The following is a 20,440-nucleotide window of genomic DNA, read 5'->3' on the forward strand; positions in this document are numbered from 1 at the left end:
GTCGTCACCCAAGACTTGCTGCTGCTGTTGCATTCAACATTTTCTTTTGTTGGCCTCTGTGCACAGTTTGAGGTGAATCATGTCTGAGTCTGGTTCTGGTTGCGTAGAGAGTGATACCGAAGAAGATGATCCCCCTGACTGTAGGCGTTCTACTCAAAGTCCTAATTCATGTTGTCCTTTATGTTCTCTGGTGACAAGAGACACAGTTTCGCTGTTTCAACACATAAATGCAAACCACATTTGCTACAGAAATTTCCCGGATGTTCAGTTCTTAGAATTCCACAACCGTCGCTTATGTTCAGAATGTGGCTTTGCTTATGGTAATCGTTTCTCATTTTGCCGACGTTCTCTAGGTCCTGGTCGTGGTAGATGTCGTGGTTTGATGACCCATCCAAGTGCATCATCCTGGTTGAGTCAGTGTGAATCCACAGCTGTTAACGGTGATATTGGAATTCAGAATTCACCTGAGGTAGCTCCAACATCAGCTTCAAGGATTACTTCTTCATCAGTGCCTGTATCCTCATCTTCTAATTTGGTGCTCGAGGGTATTAAAGCAGCTTCTATGATGTCCTATCCAGCTGTTGGTGACATGGAATTGTCTGTTTTCAATTCACTGATGAACGAAGTTGTCACCACACCAGTTCAGACAGTTACTCATGTCCCAAAATCAGTTAGACCACTTCTAAGTGTGGTTTTAGCTAAAGAATTACGGTGTGCTTGTGAGGGTGGCCTGTGGGGCTTTGCTCGCCTCTTCATGCTGGCCAAAGCTACCCTTCGCTGTCCTCCTCGTGGTGGGAGAAAGAAAAGGTACGTTGTAAAGGAAATTTTGTCTTCTCGCCTTCAACGTTGGTTGGATGGAGATATTCTATCACTGTGGCTGGATGTCAAGGCTGAGACTAACCCTTGCCATGTTTCATTGAATTCCTCAAATACCGCTACCACAAATACTCGAAGATCATTGAGATTGGCTTCAGAAGGTCGATACAGTGATGCACTTCAGGCTTTGGGTTCACGAGGTTGTGCCTCTCATGACAGCAGTGAAGCTTTAGAAGAGTTGGCAAATCGACATCCAGTTCACGATCTTCCTGCTTGGCTAGAGGAAGTCCCACCTTCACTAGTTGTGGACTCTCAGGAGGTTATTTCTGCATTGGAAGCATTTCCCAATGGCTCAAGTCCCGGTTATTCTCATCTTCGAGCACAACACTTAATTGATGCTATACGAGGTTGCAATGTTCCAGAAGCGCAGTCCTGTTTAGAAAACCTAACACGATTGATGTGTCTCTTGTTGTCTGGAAAACTTGATCGCAACATTTCTCCCTTCCTGTCTGGTGCCCCTTTGACTGCTCTCCAAAAGAAGGCTGGCGGCATTCGGCCCATTGCTGTTGGGGAAGTGTTGCGTCGTTTGGCTAGCCGTCTTTGCTGTTCTGCTATAAAACCTCGCTTACCGGACGTCTTCTTACCATATGGTCAGGTAGGTGTTGGAATACGAGGAGGTTTAGAGGCAAGTGTTCATTCTCTAAGGTCATACATTGAAGAGAACAGTGCTAGACATGACCTGTGCTGTTTCAAACTGGACATGAAGAATGCGTTCAATGAATGCCATCGCAATTCATTCCTGAAGAGACTTGGCAGTGAATTTCCTGAATTGGTAGCTTGGGTACAGTGGTGCTATCACTGTGCTGCTGAGTTGCGCTTTGGCTATCATCACCTTACATCTACAGCAGGAGTCCAACAAGGCGATCCACTGGGACCACTGCTGTTCTCCTTAGTCGTCCTAGAACTAATGGATGAAGTTGGAGAAGTGCCTGGCTTAGACCTAAATTTGTGGTACCTTGACGATGGTACTTTTGCTGGCACACGGAAATCTGTCTCAAAGTTAATAAACTTCATCATAGAGAAAGGTCCTTCCCTGGGCCTTCATGTCAATTTATCAAAGTGTGAAGTGTTTTGGCCTTCAGGAGATCGAACACATCCAGAATTTCCACCAGAAGTACACCGGTTGTCAGATGGAATGGAATTGCTTGGTTCTCCTGTGTTTGGTTCATCGGATTTCTTCACTAATTGTTTCAAGAAGCGAGTCGATCAAGTAGCAAATACCCAATCTCATCTCTCTGATCTTGAAAATCCACAAGTGGAACTTCAGTTGTTGAGAAGTTGCCTGTCCATATGTAAAATCAACCATTTGCTACGATCTGTGAGACCTGGGGTTGCTACGAGCACATTGTCTATTTTCGATGAAGGGTTACGCCGATCTCTCAGCCGTATCACAAGATCTTCAATTTCTGACTTTGCATGGTCACAAGCAGTATTGCCAATTGGAAAAGGAGGTATGGGTATCCGGGAGGCCTTATCTACTTCACCTTCCGCTTTTCTTGGCAGCTGTAACTCAAATCGAAAGTTAGTTAATTGCTTACTGAAACGTAACCATCCTTCTCTTCTCACTTTGATCAAACCCTTGCCTGGAGAAGACGAAGCACGAGGAATCGTGCATAACCTACTTTCAAGAAAGGATTCACCTTCATTAGATTTGGTGACAGCTACACAACATCAGATTCAAATTCAACTAGATGACATCTCATTTTCCAACCTACTCAATTCAGTGAGTCTCAGAGATAGGGCTCGCTTGAAGACATTATCATCTCCTCATACTGGTGCATGGTTGCGGGCAACTCCAAACCGTAACTTAGGCCTCACCATGTCACCCCATGAGTTTGTTGTAGCAGCAAGATACTGGTTGGGTCTACCTGTGTTTCCGTTCCCACCAAACAGCATCAGATGTATATGTGGTCATCCACTTGACCCATATGGAGATCATCTTGTTGGGTGTGGTCATGGTCCACATCGTCTGAATCGACATAATGCTTTATGTGAGTCTATTTGGCAATCACTCCTCATTGATTCCAAACAAGTTGTGAAAGAACAGAGAAGCTCGGGTCAATCCAAATGCCGCCCAGGTGATGTCTTCCATCCGAATTTCTTGAATGGACGGCCTGGATATTTTGACATCACTGTAAGAAACACGTTGCAACCATCTTACATTGCTCGAGTTGCTGAAACATCAGGAGTTGTTGCAGAAGCAGCAGAAATGGGCAAGGATGATCGTCACCATGCAAGAGTATCTTTGACTGGTGGTACATTTTATCCGTTGGTAGTTGAAACACTTGGCCTTTGGTCACCAGACAGTCTAGAGACTTTGAAGTCTATATCCTCAAAAGTATGTGCTGTGTTAGCTGTTCCCTTCTGGAAGGCTTTAAAGAATTTGCTAGAGCAGCTTTCTGTTAGATTATGGATTTATAACGCTAGAATGATATCTAGCCGCATACTTGCGGAAGTAGCTGAAGTCCTTAGTTGGGACTTCCCTGTATGTGAGTAGGTGTGTAAGAAATAAATAAATATATATATATATATATATATATATATATATATATATTTATATATATATATGCTGTCTGTTCCCCATAAGCGTGAACTCGGAAGTGAGTAATGAAGTAGAGGTCACACCAGGTGTGCTCATTAGAGCACTAAGAGCTGCTCCAGTTGGACCATGTTATACCAATTATCTTAGATGGTTCCAGTTGCTGATCCGTTGGTCTTACAAGATAATTGGATAATAACCATTGCTCCACCCGTTTGTGTTTGATATACACAAGTATTATCCTTCCGTTTCGTTTGCAGGAAAGGCTTAGATAATTTGATAAACAGAAATGCCAGACCTAGCGGTTTCTAACGATACCGAGATCATCACGAAAGTCCACTAAACAGCAGAGATATTGATGATTTTCAAAGTTCACACTTATAGGGAACAGACAGCAGGATCCATGGCCCGTCCTTCGTATACGGGCAAGACTGTAGTGTAAAGATAGGACTGTGGACACGTCACGTGCAATCTTCGTTGCGAGGTCCCGGATGTGCTGAATAAATTCGAATCTTGCTCATCGCGCTTGTTTCGATCGAAATCGACAGACTCCCCGTGTAGCGCTTGCTGCAGACAACGTCTAGGTTGGATTCGGTGCAAATGCAATCATAATTTGGAGAGAAACGAAAGCGCTAGATGAGTAAGCTTCGTCGGCAAGAGATATTCGATTGCTCGAAGCTTTGCGAAGGACGGCGATGCATAGGGTCTACACAGGACTGGTGTGAGCGTGTGTTCGAATGAACTGGAATGTGTAGCGTTTGCGTCATCGAGAAATTTTACGCGGGGTCGACCCCGCGTAAAATTTCTCGATCGACCCCGCGTAAAATTTCTCGATGACGCAAACGCTACACATTCCAGTTCATTCGAACACACGCTCACACCAGTCCTGTGTAGACCCTATGCATCGCCGTCCTTCGCAAAGCTTCGAGCAATCGAATATCTTTTTCCGACGAAGCGTAGATCTAACGCTTTCGTTTCTCTCCAAATTCTGATTGCATTTGCACCGAATCCAACCTACACGTTTTCTGCAGCAAGCGCTACATGGGGAGTGTGTCGATTTCGATCGAAACAAAGCGCGAAGAGCAAGATTCGAATTCATTCAGCACATCCGGGACCTCGCAACAAAGATTGCACCTGACGTGTTTGCACTTTCGGCAGAACGCTACAGAATCTTGCCCGTACGAAGGACGGGAAATGGATCTAGTTAAATATATAAAGCTCAAACTGTCTGTGTGTTCTGTGTGTGTGTTCGCGATACGCGGCCACGTCTTTTGTCCGTTTGCAACCGAAATCGGCACGCACACTCGGTACGCATAGCGGAAGGTTTGCGTAAAAAAATTAAAAAAATTTGCATCGGGTCCCCTCTCGAGGGGTCGACCCCCGTGCAAAATTTCTCGATGACGCAAACGCTACACATTCCAGTTCATTCGAACACACACCCACACCAGTCCTGTGTAGACTGTGCATCGTCGTCCTTCGCAAAGCTTCGAGCAATCGAATATCTCTTGCCGACGAAACTTACTCTTCTAGCGCTTTCGTTTCTCTCCAAATTCTGATTGCATTTGCGCCAAATCCAACCTACACGTTTTCTGCAGCAAGCGCTACACGGGGAGTGTGTCGATTTCTATCGAAACAAGCGCGAAGAACAGATTCAATTCATCAGCGCATCCGGGACCTCGCAACAAAGATTGCACGTGACGTGTCCACAGACCTATCTTTACACTACAGTATCTTGCCCGTACGAAGGACAGGCCATGTGTACTAGTATATATGTATATATATATATATAGACTGGACAGTCAACAAGCGGCAAGATGTCCATGCGAACATGTCATGGACTGTTTTGGTGACCATGTCCTTGACTGCGGACATGGACCTCTTTGCATAAAACACCATAATGCAATCAGCGAGGTTATCTGGCATGCACTGCTTGTTGATAACAGAGATTCCAAACGGGAACAAAAGTGCGGAGGGGAAAGCAATAATCGACCTGGTGATGTGTTTCACCCAGATTTCCTGGAGGGCCTGTTCATCTTTTTACTGGGATTCTTTCGTTCGAACGGGACTGGGAAGAATCTTTCGTCCCAATGGGATTTTCATGTTTTTCGTCTTCGGTTGAGACGTTGAACTTTCTGAATGCAATGCATACACATTTCGCTCACTTTTACACAGTCTGCAAAGTCTAGTCGTTTTCAGAAACGACGTAGAACGCCCATGAACCCAAGACAAGTTTGCCTTGGTAAAATTTTGACGTTAGGCGTTATCTACTAAACCTAAAAATTGCCTGCGCTGTTATGGAAACCACCTAAAATGCTTTTGAGAGTCAGAAAAGCAAATCAAAGTTTGACGGCCCTGTCAACCAGACCGTACTCGCGCATCTCGACGGGTAGATTCGACGCTTTCATGTTCACGTCTTACGTCTGCCGATGCTGAAAATGAAATGGCACTACTTTTCACAATAGAAGCAACCCATTCAGTACTTTCAAACAGCTCTAGATCGGTCGGAAATGTCGAAATCCCGTTCAGACGAATTCGTTCGAACGAGATTTTGCTATCTAGCGTGATCTTTTGCGCGTAAAACACGACAAAACGTTAGACGCTAAACGTATCAAATCCCGGCATTGCTGTCACGATGGCCATTGAAGCTTGGAGACGTCAAGAAACGCAAGGTAAGATTCTGTTGTCCTTGTCGACCAGACCGTATTCGCGCATTTTGACGACTTATTCGCCGTTTCATGCTCTCGTCTTACCTCTGCCGCGCCGATGCTGAAAATGCAATGGCTGCTTTTATTTATTAATTTATGGTACTACATTTTACAATAGAAGCAACTCATTCGGTACAGCTCTGGATCGTAAATGTCGAAATTCCATTCAGACGAATTCGTTCGAACCAGATTTTGGAACATAGTTTATAATTATTCTTTTTCTGCACGTAAGATACGACAAAACGCTGGACGCTAGATATATCGAATCAAGTTCATACTTGTTTTCGCTAATTGCTTCCATGAAATTTTACAGCTCGGAACCCATTTGTATGAATTAATAAATTTATCCGCTGACGATTACAACTGTAATTAATTAACAGTATTCTGTGTGTTGTCGTTTATCTATCAATTTGCAAACATTATGAAAAATTGGAGCAATTGTAAAAAGATATCACAATTTGATTCCTTGAATTTCTACAGCTCGGATCTCATTCACACGAACTTTTGACAAATGGGATTTCGGCTATTCTCGTTCAACCATCACTTTATTAAAATTGAAACAATTGTAAGAATATATCACAACAAATTGGGAGTCGCTGCGTTGATTTCATTATATAAAGTTAGGTTTCTTGCATTATTCTAGATTTATTTTCTAAGTCCATTCTAGATTATTATTATTATTTTTTGCCTTGCTCAACAAGACCAGTCTAGTTTCTAAAGTTTATTACAAATACCGTAAGCAAACCCTGCTTCAGAAGTAAGTTATTATGTGTGTCGTGCTCAACCAGATCAGTCTGGTTTGTAAAGTCTATTACAAGTACCTGAAGCAAACCCTGCTTCGGAAGTACTTAGACCATCACGGCTGTGTAGAAAGAAGAGATGACTTTACGAAGGATCCGAGTAGATCCTAGAAGCACTGTTTTCTGTAAGTGCTGTTGTTATGTGTCGTTATGCCCCTTCATAAGGGGCAAGTGGGGTCTTTACCCCCATCTGGGCGCCCACCAACCCGGCAGGTGAGCCCAGCGGGGTACATGTTTCCGTGTAGTCCATACGGCGATCAATGACTAGCCAATTAGATATAGACTGCAGGCATTACGGTGACCGCGTACTCGATACAGCACGCCTAGTGGATATCAACGACCACCAGGAAAGCACTGGACGTCATCGTCAACGGACCGTTCGCCAGACCACAGAAACTCCCCAACGACTGAAACGAGTCATAGTCTCATGGATAAAGCTAGAGAAACATGAGAAAGAAAGACAGACAAGTTTCACAATTTACTGTCGTCACTGGGGTTTGAACCCCCAAACCATGAAGTGGTAGCCATTGTCGCTAACCACTAAGCCACGGCGGTGACTCAATATTATTGTCGTGCTCAACCAGATCAGTCTGGTTTGTAACGTCTATTACAAGTACCGGAAGCAAACCCTGCTTCAGAAGTACTTAGACCATCACGGCTGTCTAGAAAGAAGACATGACTTTACGAAGGATCCGAGTAGATCCCAGAAGCACTGTTTTCTGTAAGTGCTGCAGGTTGTGATGACCTGGAATAATGTCCAGCCACCGTGCAATACCTGCGTGCACTGTGCCCAAAGCTCCCAAGACCACCGGAACCACCAGTGTTCGACAATGCCACATGCGGCTTATCTCCACTCGCAAGTCGCTGTACTTCACCAACTTCTCAGCATGTTTCTTGCCAATGTTGCCATCAGCAGGACAGCTGATATCAATAAGAAGACAAGTGTTTGTCTTCCTATTTCTGAGACAGATGTCTGGACGATTGGCTTTGATCTTCCTGGCAGTGGGGATGCTGGTATCCCACATCATAGTAATGTCATCCGTCTCCACAAGCCTATCAGGATGATGTCGGTACCATCTGCTCTCCACTGGAACCCCAAAATGGCGACAAACGTCCCAGTGAATGATGAATGCCACCTGATTGTGTCGATCAGTGTAGTCCGTCGGTGCCAAAGCACTACAGCCTGCCACAATGTGGTCGACTGTCTCCAGGCCTACACTGCACATGCGGCAAGTAGGACTGACATCACGATGTAGAATCTTGCGCTCATAGTACCGAGTCCGAAGAGCTTGGTCTTGAGCAGCAACAACCAGTCCCTCAGTTGCAGCAGGAAGATTCGCTGCTTAGCCATCCGTAGGTCTCTTTCATGTCCACAGGTGGTTGCTCAGTGAGACGGCGATACTGCCCGTGCATAGGCTTCCCGCTCCAGGACCGCACACGAAGAGAACTGCAACACGTACGGTAATGTCTCACATCTGTTTTAGGCGCTTGCTCGAAGCCACCTTCAACCGAGATGGATGCATTCCTGTGTAAGTTCTGCGACTTGTCGTCCAAAGTAAGACTCTTCCGCAGCTGTGCAGTAAACCGACAAGCCATGCGCTTGATCGAGTGTGAAGGTCTTCCAGAGTCACACTCCCGTATCATCTGCATGAAAGGATCAGAACTGTCAGCAAGGTAACAGTTCAGCCTCACAATACAAGATTGATATGTCGACTCAATCTGTTGTAACCCCCTACCCCCATCGATATCACTGCAAGGAGCGTACAGTCGGTCAACGTCTGCAGCAGGATGGTGGACACCGTGCATAGAGAGAAGCTTTCTGGTCCGTCGATCGAGCTGCTGCAGGTCCGTGCACCCCCAATGAATGACGCCAAAACCGTAAGTGAGAACCGGTAGTGCAAACCCATTGATGGCTAGAATCTTGTTCCGACCATACAACTCAGTCCGGAGAACCACCTTCACTCTGCGCAAGTACTCGCGACGGAGTCTCTCCCGCATCATGCTGTGCTGAATACCGTTACTCTCATCCACACCCAAGTACTTGTAGACTTGACCCGGTTCCAGACAGTTGATGGTGTCCGTTTTTCCTACCGTCACTCCAGAGTTGTGTCCAGATAGTCTGCCGTTGGCAAAGTGTGCAACAGCACATTTGTCCAGACCAAACTTCATCTGGATGTCATCAGAGAAGGTACGAACCGTGTGCAACAACCCGTCCAACTGATCAGAGTTTCTGCCATACAGCTTCAGATCATCCATGTAAAGTAGATGACTGATAAGCTGACGTTTGGCAGTCTCACCATGCCCAGTGGTCATCCGGTAGCCGTAACCCGTTCTGTTCAACTCCTTACTCAGAGGATTGAGAGCCATACAGAAGAGAAGTGGAGAAAGTGAGTCACCTTGGAAAATACCCCTCCTGATCTGCATAAGCCTTGTCTTGATCGTACTATTCCCGCAAGAAAGCACCATCGATGTCCTCCAACTCTGCATCACACGTGACAGGAACCCGCACAAGACTGGACTGATCTTATGCAGCTGAAGGCATTGGAGCAACCAACTGTGTGGCACGCTGTCATAGGCTTTCTGGTAGTCCACCCAAGCCATGCTCAAGCTCTTGTGCCTGGTCCTACAGTCTTCGGTAAGCATCTTGTTGATCAACAGCTGATCCTTTGCACCAAAAGATCCCTGTCGACAACCTTTCTGCTCCGAGCCATGAGGTTTCTCTGATCCAAATGCCCTGCAATCCTCTGCCTGATGACTGAGGTGAGGGTCTTATAGAAGACAGACAGACACGTGATAGGCCTGTAATTTTTGGCCTGGTCAGTCTTGTCATTCTTAGGAATCAGAGTGGTTATTCCTTGAGACAACCAGTCGGGTACAGAGTCTGGATTCTGAACCAGCAGGTTATAGTTACGAGTCAGATCAGTGTTAAGACACGTGATACGCTTGACCCAGAAACCATAAACCTTGTCTGGACCAGGAGACTTCCAGTTCCCCATCCTTTTGAGACACGATGTGACCTCATTGTCTGAGATAGGTAGCCACTGCTGCTCATCTTTCCGGTGCGTTATTATTATTATTATTATTATTATTATTATTATTACATTACTAGTATTGTTATAATACACGGATCCTTCACTGCCATCATTCTTTCGTATATACTGGCGGATAATTGTATCCGAAAACCTTCTAATCTACTCTATCTAGAAACTTTCCGAGTCTACAGAAAGACGTCTATATGGCCGGGCTTCCAACATTTACTGTACTAATTTAATGGCAATTATCTCTTAGCAATAAATACATTGTCAGAGTTGTTTGATAGGAATGTAAGGGTTTAACTTACTAAATGTAATTGAATAAGTTTAGGATAAAATGTGCTTAACTAAAGAATCGTGAGACCAAGATCAGTAATAGTTCTGTAGCATACGACCTTCCTAGCAAGACAAATTGAGGATTACTCAGGAGCTATTAGGTAGCTACCGCTAGTTGACTTACGCAAGTTGCGCAAGTCTCCACCTCAAAACTCAAGATGTTTGTCTTTACTCTGTGCACCGGACCATGGAGAATGCAGCTATCGGCAGGTGTGCATGCTCATTATGTCTTTAACCTCTTTCCTTCTTCGTATTACTATGTTGTTGTTACAGTTTCAACCTGTTTCGAAGAAAGAATTGACGTAATTGCAAGAACTACAGACCCTTGCATCAGTTCTTAGTGTCAATAGGAGTAACAAGGCTCAATTTATAGCTATCTAGAAATGACAACCGAGGTTGTAACTTGAATAGCCGTTTACTAGAAGCAACATGGCCTTTGTTTATGAATTCGTGTGCACGTACTTAGTGCTAACTGTACACAGACAGCTGCCTCACAGGAAGATGACATAAGTTTATCATTTGATCGTGATTGTCATATTTATTCTTAGAACAAATGGTTGGTGAGGTCATTAATGGAGTAGCAATTGGAACTACGAGTAGTTGCAAAAATTCTGAGAACCAGTAAATAATTGTTGATCAACCTCTAGAAGTCGTCACACAATTTCAAGTTGCTTTGTGCTTTGTGCTGCGCTTGGGCCAAGCTGCTACTTGTAGCGTCTAGACGACTTCAGCTGTAATTGTGTTTTGACAGACAGTTAGTTGTGTTTGAGATCAAGTTCACGGAGATTACCAAGTAGGTGATACCTGGTCGTGTAATTGGTACAATTACACTCTAATCTAGGCAATGTTTAGTCGACAGTAATAGATCGTCAACAGGTAGAGAGACATACTAGAGTCCTAACACATTTACTTTCTACAGTGAGATGGCATTTCTAGTCAAAGTAAAGTGAGAACGTTATCAACAAACAGTTTACAGCGTGCTAATAGCATGATTGTGATGCATTACAGCATGGACATTGATGACAAGATCGTTTGTTTACAGTTGTGGCTAACCGCGGTCTAACAGCTAAACGTTTACTGGGGCACGTTGCCACCTTCTAGTCATCCTCTCGATGCAATAATTAATACTACGAACGACATTTGTTAATTAACTCAAATTACGGTACCAAACAGATGTTTACTTTTGAAACTTTTACAGTTTATTTAATTAAGGAAAGGTCATTCTAGCTTTTTTGCACGTGCCAGTCTTTGTTAATAAATTAGAGGTCAGACAGTCTGAGCGAGAAGAAGGCTACTTGTGACTCTTTCTTGGTCACTGTATAGTACTGCGTTCTATTTACCAGTTTTAATTAATTCATTGTGGACATGGACATTGAAAACAAACTAAATCATAGCAATCAGCTTAGGTAGACTTGTCAAGTAAGTGTTAGTAAAGGTGAAAAAGGACAAATGATAGTAATGATTGACAAATACTAATACGAATAAGTCAAGAATTGTAAATTAAAAACATTTAATTGGTAAAAAACATTTAATTGTTACTTACATTTAATAAATCATTATTGTATCTCTAAAATTGTATACGAATTTGCAATAACGATAATTTACATTTGGACTTAGTGTTGTTATACATGCCTTTTATGTAAAAAAAATTAATATTATTTTTAGCTCGGTTTGGTTGCTTTACATAGATATCATAGGGTATATGGTTGATTAACTTTGACCGGATCAATTTTTGTGACAAGGAAGTTTTGCAGAATGGGTAAGGAAGGTGCTCTAACAACAGAAGTTTACACAGCTATAGTACAACACCTCAGTGCAAACACTCGTTCAACAGCCAATGAACGTAAACGTTCAGCGTTACAAAATAAGATCTACAAATGCCTTAATTAACGGATGTGACTACAACCTTCAAAGAGTTCACGACCCAAGATCAGTTGATCAAGAAACTAGACTAGTTTTGACGGGTACAAATCTAATTGTTCTTCGTGAAGAAGAAGTGGAAGAATTGATAATAATGTACTTCAATCACACCAAGGGAGCTAATGCCAAAAAAATTCACGCACTGATTGCAAAGCACTTTTCTGGCGTCGGGGAAAAAAGAATTCAAGCTTGCATTAACGGTCTAAGAAAATCACAGGAGTTACATCCGAAGTTCCTCAATAAGCCCCACTAATTCCCGCATTAGCAGGAACAGTTCAACATTCCAACCAACTGGATCTAGTAGACTTTTCAGACATGGCAATTGAGGTGGACGTAGATGATTTGACCTATAAATACGTCCTCTGTGTTCTTGACGTTTTCAGCAGGTGAATTGACATTGTTACTCTTTCTAAATCTATAAAATATTGATTAATTAAAAATATTACGTTTAACAACATTAGACATCTTTTTCTTCGACCTCTTCCGGGTAAATCATCATTTCTTGTTGCCAATGAATTGTTGGAGTTGTATTACATGATTGGACCACCGGCTACTATTCAAACAGATCAAGGAACAGAGTTTAAAGGAGTTGTAGAGCTACTGTCTTCGTTGATGAACATCAAGATTATTCGCAGCAGACCGTATCATCCGCAGTCTCAAGGAAAAGTAAGTGCGAAAACTGTAATCTACACATCTTTTCTAACTATAGGGTGCATCTGCGCGCTGTGTATGAAATAGCTTGAAAAAGTCAACCTATCACTGAAAAATCGCATACGTTATGACATGATCACTAACAAAACTGAAGGTGTGAACTGGGTTGAAGAGCTTCCTGTGTATCAGCAGATATACAACACGTCTCCCCACCAGGCTCTGGGTCAGTAGCGTAAAAATATAGATAATTACAAACACAAGAATTTAGTTATCATGTCTGTATGTTTCACAGGAAAAAATGTCAGTCCATTTCAAGTTTTCTTTGGAAGAGAAAGCAATGCAGTTCTACGGTTTTTTTACCAGGGTGTACTTCAGACCTCATGGAAAGTGAGCAGTCGCAAAGTGAAATACAAAGCAGCGAAAGTGAGGAGAATTTGAGCATGTGCACGGTACTGACTCACGCTTGAATACTGACTTATGTGTCATTACAGAATTTGATGTTGTCAATGAAAAGCAACACCTAATTAGAAGTCACTGTGTTGCTACTTGGATGGAATCGTGCAAGCCGATTAGAGACGCTGCCTTAAAGTCGTCAAACAAGGCTGCTGCGAGAATGATAGCAAGACGTCTAAAAGCAAGAACACCAACAGAATATCACTTGAATGACGAGGTTCTTGTACGTTTTCCAGACATTCGTCCAGGCCGTCGGCGAAAACAAAAATATCACAGGTTGATAACTTGTCTACAAGGCAAAGTGACTGCCGCTGACCCAGAAAACTACAAGTATCGTGTTGAATTTACGACTGCAGATAAACGAAATAACAACCGGTGGTTCACTGTAACAGATATAACATCTCCTTCGATGCAGTTAGAAACACTACGACACAGGAGAACCGGTGCGAATTGCTAGACTTTAAAATTTAATTTATTGCATAGATAGTATTGACATTTATTAGCTATAATAAAATGTATCGATATCTCTATATTTCTTCATAACTCTAATGCTGTTATCACTTTAATTGCAGGCTGTGATAGTCAAGACATTTTGGAAAGCGAACATGATAATCTTGGCAGCATTACACAAGATGACAGCCAAGAGTTCTTGCCCGAAACTGCACTAGAAAATGCTAAAGAAAACCAAGGTAGACTACAGTCTAGCCAGCAAACCGTTTTCAAATCACCAGACGGTCGAGACCAGACGAAAAAAACTAAAAGAGTTTCGAAGACTTGATCGAATTTCGAGAAGAAAAAATTGGCATCCGCTGAAAAGAAAATTGATGATAAGGTATTTAATTAAATGGTTTTTATGCACGTTGCTACAAGTACATATATTGTTTCTGTGTGACAGCAAGATTCAATGGCTTCTTCCGTTACAACAGGCAAGAAATCGTTACAAGTTTGACCTTGTTCGTTTGAATTAATGCTGCTATTATAGCTATAGCATGCACTCTAGACAACGCTCGGGATCATTTGAGCAAAGCTTCCGAAATTCTGTCAAGAATAGCAGTTCTTGCAGCGGCTAGTTCACAACAGGCGCAGTTACTTGCAGCTGTCAGCCTCATTTCTCAGGCATCCTTGGTGATTTCTAAAAGTGGAGGTCTGTCTCACTTTGTGATTACGATCTCTGTCGCGGCACGACTGTCACCACGAGCAACAGCAAAGAAAATCCCACGCTAGAAAGTGTTTTTGATCACATGAAAACGTTTCAGACGACGGCAACCAGTGAGTTCTATAATTTACATGTACAAATTGAACCTAAATGCAGTTAAGAAGTTGATCTATATAACGATATCGATGTCATTGTTTTCAATGACTGTCATAGAAACAACAACTACGAAGTCACAAAAATGTGCATGTCGTCTTGACTGCGAACGTGTTGCAAGCCTGAACTGTTCATTCGGCAAACACAAACTTTGTTGTAAAAAGGATCCTAGGCAATGCCGTATCATGACAAGTTGAAAACAATGCAGATGGCAACTGTCTTTTTGAAGCATGTTCTTTTCTTATATATGGTTCAGCACGCTATCATTTTCAAGTTAGAGCAGAGGCTGTACGTTTCATTCAAGAAAATGAAGGCCTTTTTAAGGACGCTGTTCTTTCTGTGCAAGACAGCACCTACAACGCCAAAAACCAAATAGAAGATCAAGATGCAACAGCAAATGACACAACTGATTTTATGAAATATGTCGAAAGAATGTCCACAATTGGTGAATGGGGAGATGCATTATGTATTGAGGCACTAGCAATGGTTCATAAGCTACAGTTGTCTTTGTTCGTTTCGCCTGCATGCTACAGAGTAGAGTTTAATGCTGACGATGCTTCGACGAAACGTCATATTGCATTGGCAAACTTAAACAACAGACATTTTCGAGCTGTTCTTCCAGACAGTGTCTGTGACAGCCACTACAAGCCGCACTTCCCGGTACCATCTGTTGCACTGAATTCTGTGAATGAAGCCAGTGTTTCCAACCTAACAATCCACGAGTACTGTTCTCTGTTGGGAAGAAAAGGTAATAAGTTTAAGTATATAATTCATTATTAATTGGCAAATTTATTAATAAATTGAAAGTTATATTGCTCTTTGCAACTCTTCATAAATAAATTGTCAGTCTTCTTTGTTGCAGTGACTCCCGAAATGCTAACTACACGGATGTAAACGATAGTGCATTGTCTCTGTTCGAACTACGGTTGTTGCACAGTCCAGATTCTCAAGTACCTTTGTCATTTACAGCTATAAAAGAAAATCCTGGTATGCATATTTATCTCTCTACGTTTTCGACATACAACAGCAAGCTTTAATTTGAGCAACTACGTATACTAGTCTAGGCAAAGTATACAGCCAACTCGATGTCTACAACTATTTGTGCAATTTCTTTGTAGCTGCTGTTCGTGAAATAGCTAACGTATATCGGAAGGATACAAAATTCGACTACAAGAGCAACACTGTTAGTGGTTATATAACCTCTGATTAGTTAAGACATTTTTATTTACCTTCGCTTTCAGAGTACTGGACGAGATTGCCATCATCAAGCATGGAAATATGATCATCGATACAGAGCATATGGTAAGACCTATGATACAAATGCCGCATGAGTTACTAGCTGATAACACGAGATATCTTCTAGACTATCAGGACAGCAGAAGTGACCTATTTGTTGTTTCGCCAGCAATAGAAGCACAGGTCTTGTAGAGATACAGTTCGCTAGCTTTCAACAATCTTGATATGATATCAACTATTTCAGGTTAGTGAGTATATCAAGGCATCTAGTGGCGATAGTCATGAAACAATGGCAAAGATTGGAAAAGAGATACTAACGAAGGGTGACTTGGATGCCCTCAGAAAACCTGGTCCTTTGAGCGACACTGTAAGCTGGTCATCAGTTGTGCATGCACATGTTGCGACAATAAATAATACGATAGTCAAGATTACTACATTAAATTATTACTTTAACATACTAGCCACCAACTAATTGATGTTACTTGTGATGGAGTTTCTAATTGCATAGGTAATAAATTACATCCACAAGGATTTTCAAGACTATGTTAATGACATGGTAAGTAAAGCAGGCGACAAATGCTATCACTGAACTACGTCTATTTACTGGATATGATAATACTAGAGACCAAGACGAATCCTAAGCCTTTCTAGCTTTGTACTCCCTATATTTCGAAAGCGCGGAATAGCTGCTTTCCAATGGATAAAAAAGGTAATTTATCACAATACATAGCGAGCCAATGTAAAAACTGTTCATGTGTTGATTTTTAGCTAAATGTTTTTCATTATGAGCTTCTTGCCATTCCAGTTTACTTAACTAATCATTGGATAGAAGTTGTAAGCGATGAATGTATTTGTTTAATAAGTTTTGTATTCATTTGTATTTCTTCAATTAATAAAGATTATAGATATATTTCATCAAGCCTTTCTTGTATTTGACTCTCTTGGAAAGAAGCACCAACATGTTGTTTTCGACTTGAAGTAAAGTGATTTAGTTTTTCCTATAGCTACTTACAATTGTGGGCATGCTGGAGTATAGAGTCGACGAAGTCACTTAATTTTAACGACGTCTTTTGTATTTAACAGACTGTGGATTACGGATGTGTACCATTTAGTCAATGGATCGATTCTAGATGTAACCGACTTGTCGTCGATATACCCAATACCTCAAGTAAAATTGGATGTATTAGTACTATCGTAGTTAAGCAGAAGAAATTTTTATGCATCTAGAATGACCCGCAACAAACCGATCCATTTAATCGTGGAATATGGACTTGTGTGGTAAGTCTGTATAACTCGTCTACTAATTCCAAAAGTAAATGTATATACTTGTTGTTACAGAACATGCTTTCAGCAGCTGTGGACAATCCTCGTGTAGCCAACAACGTATGGCAGATGTAGAGTGGTATAAACATCAACCGAGTCCATTACGTCGACTTTATTAATTTTTAGATCAATCCCAATGACATGAGGACGTGGCTATTGCATCGAATTGTTCTGACAGGGGCCGTTGAAAGGTACGCGTACAATTTATAGATCTAACAAAATACAATTTACTGATACAATATACATGTACTGTATCCAGGAGAGAACAGAAAGATGAACTACTTGAAAACGACCATGATGAGGATACACATTCTAGTGACTGCACTATAGAGACAGACACAACAATTCATCAAGTAATTGATTTAATTGAGAAATGCACGGTTTGAAAGACACGATTTTTTACTGTTACTAAATTGTAATTTTGTATGATTTTAGAAATCAGATACGAAAAGTCAACGTTATTCACCAGACGAACACCTTACAGCTAATGACTCTAGAACGGTATCAACACTGCAATTAAATATATTCAGATACACGCTGCATCTATTTGGATATATGATTATCACTAATCTGCTTATGCAAGGTATCGTTCAAGCCAGGAAAAGTACCCTTTTCTATTGAAGGCACAACAGATCCTGACAGATCAAGGTACAGGAGCGTGATCTACAAGTAGCATATTTGAGCACTAAATGTGTATTATTGTTTATCAGCAGCTATTCTCCGAAGGTTCATACATTGTGTATTGTGTTTCTGTGTTCCATACCTGATCAGAAATGTTCTTCGTTGTTGTTAAACAGAAAGTCCAAAATAGGAAACTGATAAAGCGTGATTATGATATTAGATCGTCTGCAAAACGGAAAAGAGAACAGGTAAATTTTTTCCTGTGCATCATATTCTAAGCATGCCTAACCAATTCGTCTCTGTAAACATTATGCAGCAATCTCGCATATATGTATATTAATGTCGAATTTTTGTATTCACGGTCTTTTTCATTTCATACACAGAAAATAAGCAATTCGAGTGATGAATCAGATATTAGTGAAGCAACTGAAGGTATCTGCTGTAGCCTGGCTCTTTTTTGCTTCAAATACATGTTCATGTTTCTACAGTTATCGAATGTACTGTTGATGAAATAGACGGGACATTGCAATACCTGGAACAGAACGGGTATATTAGAGCATTGCTGAAAGCGTGTCCTGTCCGGAGCTCCCGAAAATCTGGAAGATGGCTCAGTTTGCACGACATGAGAAAAGGAATCCAAGAAGCAGAACACTTCCTGGTAGGAGCCAAGTTCTCAAAGGCTATTCAAAATAAAGTCAAAAAATTTCTGAAAACTTGGTATTTCCAAAACGAAGTGCAGCCGTGCAAGAGCCATGAAATCGATGACTTTATGCAGTGGATGGGAGAAACAGGGGACTGGAGATACGAGAACAAATCCATGCACGCTATTTACCACATACTGACTTATCATCATCGCCGTAGATGGGTTACTGACGAATTTCATAAAAAATTGAAATGAACAAAAAATAAGTATTTTATGCTTAGACGGTTTCAGATAAGTGGAACGTGCTGTTGTAAAAGTTTTAAATTAATTTCAGTTTTATCTCTAGATAAGAAAGAATAGCAAATATATTTACATCAATTCATATTTCTCTTCAAAATAATGCTTTGGATGTGCGTTTCTGAACTTACATTTACATCGATCTAAAGTCGACCATAGGCTAACTATTTTAGATTGTAAACTATAACTAGAGAACGTCTGATAATACTAGTAGAGAAAGTGATCAGATGCATGGGTCTACTAGGTAGTGTTTGGTATGTAAACTTATTTCGTTCATGCCATCATCATCTCCTACATCTCTAATTGCATACCAGAGTAGTGTCACACTTGACTTCAGCGTAAATATAAAAGTCGAGATGCACACAACTGCTGCAAGTGACGAAAGCGCAAAAAGATTGTGACGTAAAAAATGAGCAATGAACAATCTGTAAGTTAACTAATTAAGTTAAAAGTGCACTCTCATCCCTAGAAACCCATCATTTTCTCAAAGTGTTTTTATAGTTGTTCCATTCACTCTTTAGCTATGTAGGTTAAGTGTGTCTTTATTCTTTGTACGTAGTATACCGCTGAGCACTCAGTCTCCCTGATACTGAATGGACGACATAGGGCGCGAGTACGGTCTGTTCGACAAGGACAGAGAAACTCGCTTTGATTTTTCCTGACGTCCACAACTTTCAATGGCCATCGTGACAGCAATGCCGTGATTTGATGCGTTTAGCGTCTAATGTTTTGTCGTGTTTTACGCGCAAAAGATCACGCTAGATAGCAAAATCCCGTTCGAACGAATTCGTCTGAACGGGATTTCGACATTTCCGACCCATCCAGAGCTGTTTGAAAGTACTGGATGGGTTGCTTCTATTGTGAAAAGTAGTGCCATTGCATTTTCAGCATCGGCAGACGTAAGACGTGAACATGAAAGCGTCGAATCTACCCGTCGAGATGCGCGAGTACGGTCTGGTTGACAGGGCCGTCAAACTTTGATTTGCTTTTCTGACTCTCAAAAGCATTTTAGGTGGTTTCCATAACAGCGCAGGCAATTTTTAGGTTTAGTAGATAACGCCTAACGTCAAAATTTTACCAAGGCAAACTTGTCTTGGGTTCCTAGGCGTTCTACGTCGTTTCTGAAAACGACTAGACTTTGCAGACTGTGTAAAAGTGAGCGAAATGTGTATGCATTGCATTCAGAAAGTTTAACGTCTCAACCGAAGACGAAAAACATGAAAATCCCATTGGGACGAAAGATTCTTCCCAGTCCCGTTCGAACGAAAGAATCCCAGTAAAAAGATGAACATGGCCGTCCCGCATTCTTTGATGTGTCAGTGAGGAATTCTATGCAATGTCTCCAAGGCAGCCATAAAAGCAGGTGCCGCAGCAGAAGCTGGTGAAATAGAGAAAGACGAAAAGCATGACAAGGTGGTTACTCAAGCAGGAGGTCATTTCTACCCGCTCATTGTAGAAACTTTAGGACACTGGTCTCCCTCGAGTCTAGAGACGCTGAAGATCATAGCCTCAAAAGCTTCATCAATGAACAGCATACCTTTCTCTGACATACTCAAATTTGATGGAACAGTTGTCCGTGAGACTGTGGCAGTATAATGCCAAGCTATTATACAGTAGACTGAACCTGGACTTTGACGACTTGTGGGATTTTCCTGTCACTGTAATGTAGTTATGTTTAGGGTCTGGGTGGGTAGGGTAG

General features: G+C 41.7%; 3 protein-coding genes and 1 long non-coding RNA gene across 4 annotated transcripts; all 4 read left to right on the top strand.

The window, feature by feature from the left end:
* The first annotated feature begins 79 nt into the window (after positions 1-79).
* LOC134191592 (uncharacterized) lies at positions 80-1,256 on the top strand. Its single transcript, XM_062660214.1, has 2 exons — positions 80-1,195; positions 1,239-1,256. The coding sequence occupies exons 1-2, from the start codon at positions 80-82 to the stop codon at positions 1,254-1,256; spliced, it is 1,134 nt and encodes a 377-aa protein (XP_062516198.1).
* Positions 1,219-3,397, top strand: LOC134191431 (uncharacterized). The gene has a single exon (XM_062660050.1). It carries the CDS (start codon positions 1,274-1,276, stop codon positions 3,371-3,373), a length of 2,100 nt encoding a protein of 699 aa, XP_062516034.1. The 5' UTR covers positions 1,219-1,273; the 3' UTR covers positions 3,374-3,397.
* Positions 3,398-12,542: 9,145 nt separating this feature from the next.
* On the top strand, positions 12,543-13,031 carry LOC134190447 (uncharacterized). Its single transcript, XR_009971633.1, has 3 exons — positions 12,543-12,594; positions 12,670-12,874; positions 12,947-13,031. It is a non-coding gene; the product is annotated as an uncharacterized LOC134190447 (long non-coding RNA).
* Positions 13,032-13,239: 208 nt separating this feature from the next.
* Positions 13,240-18,909, top strand: LOC134191593 (uncharacterized). Its single transcript, XM_062660215.1, has 24 exons — positions 13,240-13,282; positions 13,351-13,755; positions 13,885-14,001; positions 14,878-15,382; positions 15,484-15,608; positions 15,740-15,804; positions 15,863-15,923; positions 15,985-16,040; positions 16,102-16,224; positions 16,366-16,413; positions 16,480-16,566; positions 16,626-16,691; positions 16,756-16,835; positions 16,941-17,025; positions 17,085-17,135; positions 17,196-17,240; positions 17,307-17,371; positions 17,440-17,533; positions 17,616-17,681; positions 17,764-17,828; positions 17,891-17,906; positions 17,978-18,049; positions 18,185-18,233; positions 18,290-18,909. Exons 1-24 carry the CDS (start codon positions 13,240-13,242, stop codon positions 18,697-18,699), a joined length of 2,799 nt encoding a protein of 932 aa, XP_062516199.1. The 3' UTR covers positions 18,700-18,909.
* Positions 18,910-20,440: the final 1,531 nt, after the last annotated feature.

The sequence above is a fragment of the Corticium candelabrum genome, chromosome 15 (genome assembly GCF_963422355.1).
Source record: "Corticium candelabrum chromosome 15, ooCorCand1.1, whole genome shotgun sequence".
Taxonomy (NCBI): Eukaryota; Metazoa; Porifera; class Homoscleromorpha; order Homosclerophorida; family Plakinidae; genus Corticium; species Corticium candelabrum.